Here is a 14,911-nt window from a genome sequence, read left to right as displayed (position 1 = left end):
CTTTGAAATTAGTTCAGTAAAAACAATTGTTGAATTTTGTTAATTTTATTGAAAGGATAAATATTTTGTATCACAGTCAAAGTCAGCTCATTATAACACTTGAGTTTTCAATATTTAGTTCTGGACCTTGGCAAGGGCGTTGAGGAACTTGGTGGTGAGTTTTGTGATTCGTCTCTTGGCCTTGTTGGGTCGGTTGCAACCGAGGAGATGGACTCGGTGGACTCGGTTGAGGATCTTCATTCGCTTTCGGATCTCTCCTCGGCGCCGAGCTCGACGATAGCATCTTTAATTATTTTTAAGAAGGGATAAGAAGGGTTTGCTTACCATCAGCAGCAAGTTGCTCGACTTCGTCTTGGTTCTCTCCAGCGCACTGCATATCCAACTTGGCGTCAAGGTAGTTGACAAGATTGGTGAATTGGTCTCTGTACTTGTTGACTCGGTTGTGGTCGGAGATGTAGGTATCAATCCAGGTGTTGATGTTCTCAGAGACCTAAGGTGAAGAAATAAGAAGCTGGTACAGTAAGCTAAGGACTTACAGAGTCGAGTCGTTCGTGAGAGCTCATTTGTCGGACATCCTGAGCGAGGGCGACGGCGGAGAGAGCAGCGAAAACCTTCATTTTTATCAAATGTTTCTTTGATTGTATTACTGTTTGAGTAATTGATTGTGATGATGATTCGCTGACTTTGTGGAGTATTTATACTGGGCAAGGGTGGCGGTGGAGGTGCGCTGACCTTTTGCTTCGTGCTCTGAGCAGCAGTATTTCTTGGGAGCGCTAGAATCGCCAATCGCGTTAGTTACGGTAGATATCCGCCAACCTTAGTTGCAATTTGCGATTCAGCTTTTGGAAAATGCTAGGAACCTGTAGTGATGCTGCGGGTGAGAATAGAACGTCGGTTTTCTAACTTTCAGTACAAAGAATAAAGGAAACGTTTCTTATAGAAAGTTAAAAAACGACCACCATGCATTAATCAAATTTACTCATCGTTCATTTTACAAGAGTTAAATGCCAAAATCAATTTATGCTTCACATTTTGCCATTAAAAATTAAATTTCAGCGGCGCCATTGAGCTCTCGTGATTATCATAAAATGTCATGATAGTGGCGCGATAAAGGCTGTTTACATAAAAATGAAAAATAAAAGAAACTTGCTGATTTTTTGCACGTTTTTAATCAACTCATGCTTTGGTTGTTTTATAAGATTGGATACGGATGGGTTGACGGAATTCGTCCACGTGACAGAGATCGATGAGCGAGATCCGCTGTTTATGGAAGAACTTGACAGCGAATTTTATTTTCAGCAATATGAAGGAAGTGGTAACGCACATTTCAATTTCGGTATTTTGGCTGGGACTCTTGACCTCCACATCGAGCGTGGAGGGACTTTTTTGCGGTATTTTGGGGGGAGTCGCTGGTCACGGTAAATCTTCCAAAAGATGATTCGATTGAGCTAGCAAAAATATCAGGAGCCGTTCTGAGTTCCTTAGAAATGCAACCTTCGCACTTTTATCAAATTTTCATCGTGAAGCATATTTAATGCTGCAAAAAAATTTTGTTACTGTAAATTTTTAACTGTAAATAAGGCATACTAATCAAATCGGGGGTCATTTCCAGCGACTGCGTTTTGATGCGGCATACGCGTAACCATAAAAAGATGAGGAAATTCTAGCGTCATTCGATTACGAGAATCCTGTGTTCCTCAAGTCGGCAAGTGGCAAAGGAGAGTGGTTGGAAATTTGATTTGCTCTTGGAGGGGGCGCCTGGCCCCCTTTTGCAAAAATTAGTTCTTCATTTTTTGGTGCTAAACAAAGTGAAATAGTCTAAATATGTACCCAGACAAATTTATCCGTAGAACAATTTACATGTTTATCCGTTAAAGTTGACCTCAGCTGTAAAATTTTTAGCACAATGTCAGAATAATACGGTTATGGTTTGCTAAAACGCATCTAGAAAAATATCCAACGCTAAAAAGGGGTCAAAAGCTGCAGAAGTCCGCCAGAGGAGCCGAATGGCAGATGGAAATGCAGAAATCAACGCGAAAAAGACGATTTCTCCGGGGAAGTGATTTGTTCTCTCATTTGCGATGAAGATTTTGAACCAGAAGGCAGCGCCATTTTTGTATGCCAATTTGTTTTTTTACCGATTTTAACGAGACTTTCAGGATTTTGATTGCAACTGCAAAGGACGATTTTGCAAGTGGGTTCCGTTTATTCATAATTCGAAGTGTGTTCCAAAAAAGAAAGAAAATTCGGCTTCGACGTGCGTTTCTCCCCCGCCACAAGGAATAAGAGGCTTTTGGGATTGCTCCACGGAGATTCTCGAGCACAAAAGTACCTGCTCACTTACTTGTGCTAAGGGCATGGCAGTTCAGGGGATGAACAAAAAGAATTTGGCGACGTGTCGATGTCCGAACGGAAAAGACTGCTCGTGGAATATCGCGCTTGCAGACGCTAACTGTAAACCAAGCAGAGCCACTCCTACTCCTGCTGCTCAAGTAACTTCTCAAAAAGAAGCACAGAAGAACTCAGGGAAAAATTGCGGAGGGCTGCAAGTTCCCGAACAGTTTATGGGAATGTGGGTGTGTGACATCAACGGCTTCCGATTCCGATACAATGGAAATGACGAAGATGTCACCCATAATACGAAGTGTGCGATGAAATGCGCTCCGGAGGCCAATCTCGTGAATGTCAAGGGGCCAAACGTGAGTTGAAACTCTTCCTTGGTTTTGTATTTATTTTCAGTTTTTCAAATGCACGTGCAAGGATGAAAAATGCTCGTGGAACAAAAACCCAAGAAAAGTGAAATGTTCTTGGGACAGTGAGACTACCACTGAGCCTGAAACAACAACTACGGAAGTGATCAGTACAACGACAGTCAAGACAACTTCAACATCATCCACGACAACATCGAAGGAGCCCGAACTACTGTGTCCAGCTTTGCCAAGCACATTCAGAGGCAAATGGATTTGTCACGTAAATGGGCCTAAGTTCTACATGAAAAATGTTGAAAAGTTCTTGGCTCAGTCAACTTTCCATCATGTCGACGGAATTCGATGCTCACTCATCTGCAATGAAAATTCCATCTCATCTGAGGAAAGAAATGTGATTCGTTGCAGCTGTGGACCGACTAGTTGTGGATGGAATAAGGATCCTGAGCTTTTTCGCTGTGAGAATTCTGAGGCGAGTAGCACGAGTGATGTAATCGGACTCACGGAATTTCTTTCCTCGATTGAGGAAAATTCAGCTGGGAAAGGCACGTATCATAAATGTCATGGAACCAAGAAATACTATTTTTATAAATCTCAATGATAATTTTATAATGCGTGAAAAGATGAGGAAGCCACCGTGACATCAGCCAAGACAACGTCATCGACTTCTTCTAGCTTAGCTGCATCAACAACAAGCAGGTCATCAATTACTACTACTATAAGAGTTATGACCTCAACAACCAATACATCAACAACCACGACAAAAACAACTACAACGACTACAACTACTACAAGTACTACAACTTCTACAACGACTACAACGACTACAACGACTACAACAACGACAACGAGTACAACAACAACAACGACTACAACTACAACTACAACAACAACTACAACAACAAGAACGACCACACCAATAACCACGACTACAACGACTACATCTACTACAAGTACTACAACTTCTACAACGACTACAACGACTACAACGACTACAACAACGACAACGAGTCCAACAACAACAACGACTACAACTACAACTACGACTACAACTACAACTACAACTACTACAAAGACAACTACTACGACAACAACAACTATAACCTCCACAACTACGACAACTACAACATCCACAACGATTTCTACCGAAACAACATCTGAATTTCTTTCTGCTATCAACATCAGCACAACATCCTCAATTTTTTCAACAGAGGTAGCACCCACAATCGATGAGACTGAATCAACATTACCTGACTTTGAAACGACATCTCTGCCAGACATGACGACAAACATAGCATTTCAAATCGCATCAATATCCTGGGAGCGTTGGTCGTCTTGGTCCGCCTGCACTCAGACATGCGGAACGGCTTTTTCCGTCAGAACCAGAACATGTCCTGTTAATAATTTATGTCCAGGCTCATCTGCCGAGACGGGGGTATGTCTCGTTCCTCCTTGTCCCAAATTTACGAGTCTCCTTCCGGCTGGGTTTTCACAAGCAATGGAAAATGATGCATCCTCAGACTTCATTGCTGAAGAAACGCTAATCGAAGAACCGTCATGGAAATTTGCTTGGCATGACAAATGCGAGTCGGTAAGAATTCATCAATATAGAAGGTGACATAATTTTATTTCCATTTAGCGATTCAATACGACTCCTCGCGCAACGAAAACTGGCAGGGTCGAGTGTGAACGACATACCTGCCGATTGATCTGCAACGATTCCGATATGATTATTGCTGGACGCGTCAAAGTCACGTGCAAGCTTATTGGGGACCGTCCAGTTTGGTCCGGGAAACTTGGGTAAATAATTAACTTCAATAATTTTTTAATTTTACCATTAAAGAACTTGCCGAATGTGCCAGAATCCCAATTTCAAAGTCGCCCGAGCAGAGCGACTTTCGTTCAACTGCCGAATGTCCTCCAACGGGCTGGAAGAAATGTGCGATGTCAAATGCGTGAATGGCTTTATTTTCCAGCGAAATTCAGAGCTAATTAGCAAGCCGCTAATCTGCAATGGCAGCTCAAAGACATGGGATATATTTGATGAAGGAGAATTCAAATGCAGAAGAAAACCCTACAGAAGACGAAGACATACTTAATAATTCTCTCGTGACGAAATTACCCTAATTAAGGGCCTCTTATCTGCCTCGCCAATAATCAAATAACCGTCAACTCGTCCTTTTTGCCAATAAACATTACCTCAATCCACAGTTTATAATGTACAAATAATATATTGATATTCTGGCAGTTTTCAATATTAATGATAGGTACAGAGATATCGAAGTCTACAATTTTATGCGGAAAGGTGGTTGTTTGTAGCGCCGACGGCGATGTTCTGATGCGCTATCGGCCAAAATGTCGATTCTTGCGTGGCCTTCGGGTTGTGAACTGATGTGCTGAAAGGATATTTTGTACCACTTAGTGTTTTTCGATATTTAATATGAATATGAACTCATCCTTGTTCTCAATTATTCATCTTACCTGGTAAGTGATGTCTTGCGAAATGTTTATATTATATTTCGACTGGTGTTTTACGGGAGTAACTGGAAGTGAATAGGTCTGTTTTCTGTAGAAAAATCTTGGTTTGAGTTTTCTCTTTCTTTTTTGCTTGCTTGAGTTTTGAGAGTGGGGTGCGGCGGAAGTTTGCTTGCAGGGTTTGGGCTTGAGCGGTAAATCACCTTTTGATCAGGAGTTAGCTTTCTTCTGTTTTGGAACTTTTCGGTTATTTACACTATGAGAACAGATGGTTATGATGACAGTTGTTTTTAGATGATGAGAGAGGTAATGGCTGAGAGAACAGTTAATGATTTCGGCGCTTTCGCGAATTTTAAGCTAGCACTAGGTAGGATAAGCTACAACTTAGCTCTGGAATTCCAGATCTCAAGAAAGCGAAAATACCGAAAGACGGCTCCGGAAAAGAAAAATATGGTCCATCATAAACTCTCTTGTTATGAGCTACAAAATACTCAATACCCGCGAATCGTCGGCTGTACCTTTACTCAGATTAAGATTAATGGAGCCGTTTGAATTTCCATTTTGAATATATTTTGTGACATTGCCATTTTTCGGTGGTTTGCTTTCGCCAGCGGTTTTTCCATTGAGCACTTTTTGGTTGCGATAAATACAATCAGCGCAGCAAGAGCACGGAACAGGCACTGAGCCAGATTGGAAATTCATCAGTTAGATAAAATATGGATATAAAATTGGAGATTTCTTTAGCTCAGAATTTCAACAACCCGTGACCTTTCTCCGTTTCTCCGCCAGTGACGAGAAAGCTCTCCGTCATGGATACAGCCTGCGACAGGGATCTAAATTTTTTCGCGAAAATCGCAATTTGCGAATATTTTGCGATTGCGATGCGAAATTTCGCAGAAAATTCGCAATCGCAAATTATTTTTTGATCGAATCGCAATCGCATCGCAATCGCAACTCAGTTTTCGTCAATAATTCGCAAATTGCGATTTTTTTGCGAACTTTGGTCTTGTCAAAATGCTCCTTCGTTATTCTGACATGGGTTTTCTTTGACTCAGAGCCTATTTTCTGTGTTCTAAAGGCTTAATTGTAAGCCTGACCTCAAAAAATAGTCTTAAATCCTTTGAAAAATTACTTTTTACGCTAAAATTTCGCAAATGGCGACAAAATCGCAATTCGCGAAAAATTCGCAATTTGCGAAAAAAATCGCAATCGCATTGCAATTTCCGGACTATTTTGCGTCGCAATCGCATCGCAATCGCAATTGATTTTCGGCAAAAATTTAGATCCCTGGCCTGCGACTCGTTTTTTCTCGAATTCGAAACCAACGAACTAAATGAATAATTATCCGATAATGCATCTATAAAGTTGCTCTGCGTACCAAACCATTTGGATGATGCCACCAAGCCACGTCAATCCAGTCAGAATCCAAAAGAATACGCAAACTCGGTAAACATCAAAGACTAATTCTACCGATTCCGGATACACATTCTGCAAATGAACTTTAGTCCCTTCAAAAAAACCCTCACAAAAAGCGAAGTAAAAATTGGTAAAAATAAGGAAAAATGCATTAAATATTGATTAAAATAATAATGCTTCATCCAAATTTCTTTTTACTCAAGAAATAGGGCTGATAAAATATGAAAGCGGATATTGAATCAGAAATACCCCTCAAGAAACATCTCCTTACGCTCTAATAAACTATCAAAGATCTGGGTCAGAGGAATAGATACTAACCGGTTTGCAGTCTCCTTGGCTAGGATCAACGTGACGAGAACTCCGAGGGATCGGGTTTGTGAGCGTGTCGTAACAGGCAGTGACATTATTTATGTGGGTCGCTAAAAAGGTTGCTAATTAGGCGGTTTTCGAGGGAATTTTAGACGTGAACTACGAATCATGCCAGTTTCCCGGGGTAAAAATTGCAGGTTAAAAAGATTGAACTTTTTCATATTAATCTTCTATAAATGCAATTACTTTTTTATTTCTACTTTTTTGTCCTATATGAATTTATAACTCAGAGTGGTTACACTACTGTAGTTCTAATTACTGGTCTTTACACCCTTCCAACTCCATCCCTAGCCAAAACACAAAATAATTAAGCTTCACAAGGCCACTTTCGCCAATACATACCGTACTTTGTCGGTGGTTCTTCCCGGGGGACCAAATCGCCGAACCCGATGGTCGACAAGGAAATCAGAGAAAAATAAACAGCTTCTACAAGCGTCCACTCTGAAAGTTTAATGCGGGTTCAATCAAGATCTATGCTATCTTTCTTTACCTTCTATTCTTACAAAACCAACAACTGGAATAACAACAAGCACCGAAATGCCCCCAAGAACATAAATTAATCTAGATGTCTAAAAAGCCAATAAAACTCGATTGGATTTAATTATTTACCGTGACACCAAATTTCTTTGTCAATCGGTCCAGTCCATTATTAATTGATTGCGAGATGACAGAAGTCATGTAGGCAAAGTATGGAATTCCAATGGCGGCGAAGACGATGCAAAATATGCGACTCTCGTCGGTCGTTGGAACGAGCTGGCCATACCCGATCGTCGTTGCAACTGTCCCAGCAAAGAAAAAAGCTGGTTACTGGGTCATAATTTGACTTTGGCGCTGATTAAGTATTTATAGACAAACTGTTGACCCTGTTTTCCTGAATGAAATGTCCACTTTTCTGCGCAGGACTCGATCAATGTGAAGTAATTTTCTGTGACAATGCCAACTCCTCTGCTCATCAAATTTCTACAAAAGAGTATTTACTCAGTATTTTAATGATTGCCTTTTTTATTATAATTTATTAAGAAAACCGAGGACTTTCTTAAACAGTTTGAACTATCATTTGAAACATTTTAAAATTATCAAAAAATATGTTTTTTTTTTCTTTTCTAGCTTTGCAAGATCCTTTTTATGGAGTCAAAGCAGGTGCTCTTTGGGGGAGCGTAATAATCAGGCGTTAAAAATATTTACCTCTGATAAGGACTCACCTGAAAACAGCGCCAGTTATGTTCAGATGTTCCTCGTCAAAACTCTCAAAGCCAGCGAATTTTATCAGCTCTCCGTAAACTTCTCTAAATTCATCTTGAAAGGCCGTGTTGTTTTCTGCTTCTTTTGTGAGCCTTGCTTTACCACCGGTTAAACAACTTTGCTCAGCATAAAAACAGTATTTGCCTGCTTGAATTATTCATAACTGTAATTGAACTGATTTAACCTCGCCTAACACGTGCGTGTATCGTTCTTCCGAGCAATCGTCCTCAGCCCACATAGTAAAGAGCTCGGTCACTTGCTCTCTTTAAAATTGAATTAATTATACCCAAATCGGGTAGGACTTGTATCTTACTTGTGGCTGTGGTCGCTGGCGGTAGCGTAGAGTTCATCTAAACGGTTGATCCCCTTGCATAATTTTCGATTCAGACCAAGGTCGTAAAAGTATTGGTTTCCAAAGTCCATGATTTCCATTTGAAGCGTTGTATTTGCATATTTACAGTCTTCTTCCTAAACAAAACTGAGGAGAAGGTTTTCAATAATCATGTCAGCCATCTGCTGTGTGGCAGAAAAACAAATAGGGATGACAGCTAACAGATTTTTGTTAACCTAGATTTTAGTTAAAAAAAACTTCTTCACTTGGAATATTCCACATACCTGTATTGACTTTTCCAGGTGAAGAAAAACTGCTGCTCCAAGAAACAAGTATCCGATGTATCCAAGTAAAAGCAAAAATGCCTTCTTGTCCATGTTGCCTTTATTCTCTACTAAAACAAAAGTCATTTTCCTTCTCTCTCTTTCTTCTTCGAATCAATTAGCCCAGTTTCTGATTAGTTGCAAATTAATGCGAATAAATTCTTTTGATGGAAAAATGAAGCGAAAAAGCGAAAATATTATGCGATTGTTTATGCAAAAGCGTTTCTTTGACTAGCGGACTTGGGGAAGTAAATTGAGAAAAAATAATTAAAGCATCTGAGGACATTCTGTTCGGAAAAGTAATACACTGTAGTCTGTTCCTTGATTAAATTTTCAGTTCAAATGAATTTTAACTCGTGAACAGGTAGAGGAGACAATCTTGATACTTCGAAGTGTCAATGATTTTATATGAAGAAATCTGATTGAAAATTCTTGTCATACCGTCTGCTATCCTTTTGGATAATTATTAACAAATTATCTCTAATATAATAAGCTTTTGACCAAGTCTCTTTTATCAAAAAAGGAAGTTTTTGAGCTTCAAGTTTTTGAAACGTCAAGAAATTGAGTCAGCTGATGAACCAAGATGTTTGATCTTTAAAATCAAGGAATAGAATTGCATGAATATTAATATTAAATACACTTGCTTTTTGCTGGCCTCTGTTTCTTTTGCATATTTGCGGCTTCTTGAGCCAACTCTAGTGGCTGCCTTTCAGTTCGAAAATCGACTCTTCCTTGATTTCGATGAACGAATCAAAAATTTCAAGACTGGTCCTTGGTGATAATAACATTGTTGTAAATCTCCGCTTTCACCATTTTTTTCAAATAGGGTTTTTCAAAAATTAAATTATTTTCTATTCAGAGAATGTCACAGAACAAGCTCATACTATCATCCGGGAGTATCTCCGGGAGCGACAGTATTGAGCCCATTAAAAATTCAAACTCAATGAGCAGAAAGATAGTAAACTTAAACCCGCTCTCTCAAGTCGAAAAATACAAAAGATTTTTTTGGTAAAAAATGATTATTGGTCACAGAAATACAGAGAGGGTTCCACTTTCAATGAAAGCCTCATAAATATTTTGTAAATAAATGATTATGCAGCATATTCTGACTGAGTGACAGATTGTCCGGCTACGGCAAAACGCTGCGTTTTTGCTTGGTGCTTGTTGATTTATTTTATTGGTTAGCTCATTTTACCTCCTTCAAGCTCAATCATCCTCTTTTCTTCAGTACTCCTCTCAGCAAAAAAATTAAAAAAAAAAGAGTTTTTATACTCGCAACCACCAAATAAATTGACTGGCTGAAACCGCGAACTTTATCGGAGGCCAAAAACCGCAGAAATTGAACATACACATACGTATAAACATTTTGTTTGCAAAAGATAATTAAGTCATGGCAGTTCTTTTCTTGCGGTTAATTTTTCATTTGAAAAAAAGAGGCCTCTTAGAGAATAAAGTGGCGAGTATCGGGCCGGTTCTGAGATCTGCCCTTCTGCCTTTTTGAATTTACATTAAAACCGTTATACATAAAGCAGACGACATTTCTTTCGATATTTTGTTGCCATCAGGCACTTAAAATCCGTTGATTTTTGTCTGAGAAAGACAACAATAATGATAAAAAGAATTGTAAAAAGCCAATCGACAGTTAGAATGACTTCGGCCATAAATAAAAATATTGTCTCCTTATGGTCTTGTCTTACATACTTTTTACTGCTTGAATGCCCCAAGTTGACAATCTGCGAATGCCAATGGAATCTTTTCGTAATAAAGCTCGCATATTTAACTCTCTGTCTCTTTCTTCCTACGATGAGTATTGGTTGTATAATTTCGAGGTTTTGAACCTCTTCTGAGAACAATGCGTGCACAAATAAGGTTATCATGAGGCTAATAGGCTATAATTAGCATTGGTCAATAAACTTATCCTCTGCCAAACTGAGTTACCGAATAATAAGTTCTTACCACGTGAAGTGAGTTCTTTTCCATAATTTGGCCCTCTCTCATGCGACTGCCCACTCCAGATCAATTTTCGAAATTTCCCAAATAGCAGCATCGGCATATCTTTTTCTTGTCCTCGAAAATATATATTAATTAGGCTAACGCCTGATTTTATACGCCAGGCGAGGAAGCGAGAATTAATTATCGGAGTTAGAATATTAAATTACGCCTGTGATCATAATATAACGATTCAGAATTCAAATGCATAATTCACATTAATGAATAGATGTGGGGGTCTAAGGTCAAAAGTTCAACTAAAGTTAAAAATAAAATGAGTTTTTCAATATTACTTATAAATATTCTTACTATAAAATGCATTTAAAAAGAAGGCTGAATAACAGAAAGGCGTAAAAAGGCCATTTTTCTCTCTAGTTCGAGTAAAAGCAATGAAATCTCAGCAACTAATTAGAAGGACTTTCTCAAGGAGAGCGGCAATATTGCTTTTTAAAGATTCAATCCTGTACAGAAGCTTGCATAACAATAAACTTGGACGCAAGATTAAGTTTTCAGCCGCAAAACTGATGAAAAAACGCTGCACTCATGTATTTCTCAATTTATTTCCAATTCATCAATTTAATTTACTGAAACATGCGGAATCAACGAAAGTATAATTGAAATTTTCAATCTGCTCTTCGTTGCGCCAGAGCCATATCTTCGGCGAATTTTGGGACGTTGGGAATTTGACCATCAAGGTAAGCTTCAATCGGGTAGGCTGGCTCACCGTGCTTGCCAACATCAAGACCTTTGATTTCGTCTTCTTTTGGCACTCGAAGAATGCCAAGCAGTTTGAGAGAGTAGAAAGTGAGGAAAGAGAGGCCGCCGGCCCAAAGTGTGATGGCCAAGAATCCAGCGAGGTTCCAGGCAAAGACTTTGTATTCAAAGTGATCACAGGAAAAGTATCCTTCGGCGTCAGGATTGGTCACGGCTGGGAAAGCAGCGCTAGAAATTGAATTAGAAATTTCATATGAAAGTTAGTTTTACCTGTAGGCATCTTTTTGGTCAGCACAATTCTTCCAATGCACGACTCCACCGTTCATAAACACCGGTGTGGCGAGAATACCAACGATACCACCGCCAAAGTGAACGGCAAATGCATCAAGAGGATCATCAATTTTCAATTTTTTCATCGCCCACGAAAACCACATCAAAGTGATGCCACCCATAGCGCCAAGTCCAAAAGCAGCTCCTTGGTGAAGAACATTACAGCCGGCGCACATGGCAACCATTCCAGCAAGTCCACCATTGATGGTGACGAGAAGGGACCAGTAACGAGGCTCGCCCTTGATCCAGGCAACGACATAGTTGATAGTGACGGCGAAGATGGCTCCTGCTGCACCGCCAATAATGGTATTGACAAAGGCGGCGGCAACGACGACTGCATGGTCTCCTCCAACAATCGCAAGCTCAGAACCACCGTTGAAAGCGAGGAAGCCGAGGAAAAGAATGAAGGCACCGAGAGCGGCGAAAGGAGTTGAATGACCAGGCATGGTGCTATCCTCCTTATCAAATCGTCCAATTCGCGGGCCAATCACCCAAGCACCCATAAATGCGGCAATGCCGCCAGTACAGTGAACGATTGCTGAGCCGGCAAAGTCAACGAAGCCAACGGGATTATCAACGTCGTAAACAAGTTTTCCGTCAGCGTCGTAAGTGTGACGGTGCATGCTCTCGATGAGCTGATTTTGAAGCCATCCGGTTCCCGACCAAGTCCAATGGGTCACGACGGGATAGATGAAGCCTGTAATGAAAGTACTGTAGATCATGTAAGCACCGAACTGGCATCGCTCAGCAACTGCGCCAGAGACGATCGTAGCCGCAGTAGCCGCAAAGACGAATTGGAAGAACCACGTGGCGAAGAAGCCAGTTCCATCATCAATATCGATGCTGAATTAATGCATGAACGGAGAATATAACGAATCGAACTTACGAGAAAAAGTATTTGAACCCGATGAATCTATTGGCACCAGCAGAAGGATGGTCCGCAGAAACATCACCGTAAGCAAAGGCGTATCCAAAAGCCCAGTAGATAAGTGCACCGATGACTGTAAAGCCGGTTAGTGTTTATAACTTCGATTTGTACTTACAGCAATCGAGGACATTCTTGACCAAAATGTTGACCACATTCTTTGCTCGTACGGATCCAGCTTCCAAAAATGCAAAGCCAGATTGCATCAGCATCACGATCGCACCCATGAGGAGCAGGAAAAATTGGTTGAGGTTCTGTTCGTCATTCTCTATTCTCGCCTCTAGGTCGGCTAAAGACGACATTTCTCAACTGAGGATTCGAAGGTTGAAGATTTATGAGAAAGGTTTTTTTATAGGGTCATTTTTCGAGCGCCATCTCGTAACCGATTGCTATGGCGATTTTGGCCGCCAGCTGGAGATCGTAAATGAGATAATCTTATGAAAAATTGGATTGGAGCCGCCGCCGAAATCTAGGTCGATAAGTTATCAACCTAAATTTGATGAGGCCATAAAAACTATGGAGTTCCGAGTCGTTATGCTTCGAATGTTTTTATTGGTAACTCCTCAAAGTTACTTTTCTAATTGAAAACTCTTTTATGAGCTTCCGTTGGACTAGTCTTCAATAATCAGAAAGATGAGACTCAACTTCAAATTTCAAGGATTTTTTTCGGATGCCCTTTATTATGACAGTGGTTCTAACGATGGTCAGTTTAATCCTGATGAGCAGAAGGAGGAATGAAACGCTTCAATCGAACTTCGAGTTCATCCTTGACCCATTTTCTCCACCGCTTGTCGAAGTGCACCTCCTTTTCGTCGAGTTCGGGGTATCTCATTGTGATGAGGATTCGCAGCTAAAACGATGATTGAGTTTGATTCATAAATTTCGTAAAACTTACGTGAACCACTGTCATCTTCCACACTGTCTTCATGTTCAGAAACTCGTTAACTACCATTCGCAGAGCTCTTTCTGATGGTTGTGTTTCTTTCGTGAGATCAATTATCTCCGGTTTGATTTTTTTGGGAGCAGCAGGCTTCGTTCGCTTCTAAAGGATTTTTTTTTCAAATTTACCGTGCATATACTTACGATAATCTTAGTCGGGGGCGGGATCGGTGCAGGCTGCTGCTCAGTTTGGTTCGCTAAGCTCTTCCGCTGATACTTGCGCTTTCTTTTTTTTACAGGCGCATGTTTTACCTGAAATAAGTGTTACTGTAAGACTCTAACGTCATATTTCTGCTTGTAGTCATCTTGGAGAATTCGTAAAAAGAGAGGGAAACGTACCTGAAAGGGCTCAGGCTTCTTCGACTGACGGCGATGAACGATACCGACCAGGGCTTTGTCTTTCTCATCCATTTCGTTAGAAAAATTCAAGTTGAGTTCAAGTTCTGAGTTTCAAGAATTTGGAACTGCCACCAATTTTGCGTCTTTTCAAATAAAGAAAGCTGGTCTAGAAAGATGAAACACAAATTTCGAGAAAAAAAGATCTCAGCTCTAGAAGACTTTAACATTTTCGGAAAACGAACGCCAGACGACAGAAGTCGCGAATCTTGGAAAGAACAGACGATCAATTTGAGAATTTTTGAATAAAAACAGAGTTTTACGTTATGATAGTGAATTTTCTCGGCAACAATAATTAGAGTCTCCGGTCATCAATGACATGATCGACTGCCAAAAATCATATCGTAAAACTCTATTTAAAACTATGAAGATTCAAACTTTTAACGAAGATCAAATCTTGGAGAAGATCCAACGCAACAGCCGAACTAACCAGGTCTTGATGTTCTTCGTTGGCGCCATCATTGGCTTCTTTGGCGTTCTCATCTTCCATCTTCTTCAGCGAGTTTGCGTAAGTCCATAATCATTCATGAACAGGAGCGTTTGAAAAGGACTTCTTTTTTTTATTTTTTTTTTTCAGGGAAAAATAAATTAAAATCCTTCAATTACAAATGTAATAAGAATTCTTAGGATCTGACTGAAGAAGTCGAAATGCAAGAAAAACTGATGAAAACTGGATTCAAGTACCTCCTCGCTGCAATGAAAAATCGCAACATTACTGAATAAAAAAACATAAACCGAAAGCATTTGTGATGATTTA

At 40.0% G+C, this 14,911-nt stretch overlaps 3 protein-coding genes and 4 long non-coding RNA genes across 7 annotated transcripts; 2 read left to right on the top strand and 5 right to left on the bottom strand.

Moving 5' to 3' along the window:
- Positions 1–26: 26 nt before the first annotated feature.
- LOC145707566 (uncharacterized) lies at positions 27–668 on the bottom strand. Its single transcript, XR_014134760.1, has 3 exons — positions 537–668; positions 325–490; positions 27–283 (listed from the first exon to the last, which is right to left on the bottom strand). It is a non-coding gene; the product is annotated as an uncharacterized LOC145707566 (long non-coding RNA).
- Positions 669–1,709: 1,041 nt separating this feature from the next.
- On the top strand, positions 1,710–4,891 carry LOC145711906 (uncharacterized). The gene is made up of 6 exons (XM_081789596.1): positions 1,710–2,116; positions 2,160–2,699; positions 2,740–3,250; positions 3,329–4,296; positions 4,345–4,505; positions 4,549–4,891. The coding sequence occupies exons 2-6, from the start codon at positions 2,358–2,360 to the stop codon at positions 4,802–4,804; spliced, it is 2,238 nt and encodes a 745-aa protein (XP_081645722.1). The 5' UTR covers positions 1,710–2,116; positions 2,160–2,357; the 3' UTR covers positions 4,805–4,891.
- Positions 4,892–4,956: 65 nt separating this feature from the next.
- LOC145695299 (uncharacterized) lies at positions 4,957–5,979 on the bottom strand. The gene is made up of 4 exons (XR_014133686.1): positions 5,949–5,979; positions 5,699–5,860; positions 5,187–5,436; positions 4,957–5,101 (listed from the first exon to the last, which is right to left on the bottom strand). It is a non-coding gene; the product is annotated as an uncharacterized LOC145695299 (long non-coding RNA).
- Positions 5,980–7,838: 1,859 nt separating this feature from the next.
- Positions 7,839–8,664, bottom strand: LOC145695461 (uncharacterized). The gene is made up of 3 exons (XR_014133730.1): positions 8,521–8,664; positions 8,168–8,470; positions 7,839–7,925 (listed from the first exon to the last, which is right to left on the bottom strand). It is a non-coding gene; the product is annotated as an uncharacterized LOC145695461 (long non-coding RNA).
- A 2,727-nt stretch (positions 8,665–11,391) lies between these two features.
- Positions 11,392–13,189, bottom strand: LOC145710919 (putative ammonium transporter 1). The gene is made up of 4 exons (XM_081788632.1): positions 12,938–13,189; positions 12,781–12,895; positions 11,835–12,737; positions 11,392–11,792 (listed from the first exon to the last, which is right to left on the bottom strand). The coding sequence occupies exons 1-4, from the start codon at positions 13,119–13,121 to the stop codon at positions 11,474–11,476; spliced, it is 1,521 nt and encodes a 506-aa protein (XP_081644758.1). The 5' UTR covers positions 13,122–13,189; the 3' UTR covers positions 11,392–11,473.
- A 298-nt stretch (positions 13,190–13,487) lies between these two features.
- On the bottom strand, positions 13,488–14,456 carry LOC145696907 (uncharacterized). The gene is made up of 4 exons (XM_081774022.1): positions 14,098–14,456; positions 13,903–14,010; positions 13,715–13,861; positions 13,488–13,669 (listed from the first exon to the last, which is right to left on the bottom strand). Exons 1-4 carry the CDS (start codon positions 14,167–14,169, stop codon positions 13,529–13,531), a joined length of 468 nt encoding a protein of 155 aa, XP_081630148.1. The 5' UTR covers positions 14,170–14,456; the 3' UTR covers positions 13,488–13,528.
- Positions 14,446–14,893, top strand: LOC145696918 (uncharacterized). Its single transcript, XR_014133832.1, has 2 exons — positions 14,446–14,662; positions 14,782–14,893. It is a non-coding gene; the product is annotated as an uncharacterized LOC145696918 (long non-coding RNA).
- The last annotated feature ends 18 nt before the right edge of the window (positions 14,894–14,911 follow it).

The sequence above is a fragment of the Oikopleura dioica genome, chromosome 1 (assembly GCF_907165135.1).
Source record: "Oikopleura dioica chromosome 1, OKI2018_I68_1.0, whole genome shotgun sequence".
Taxonomy (NCBI): Eukaryota; Metazoa; Chordata; class Appendicularia; order Copelata; family Oikopleuridae; genus Oikopleura; species Oikopleura dioica.
Note: the sequence above shows the minus strand (reverse complement) of the source record. Positions and strands in the feature narration are given on the sequence as shown.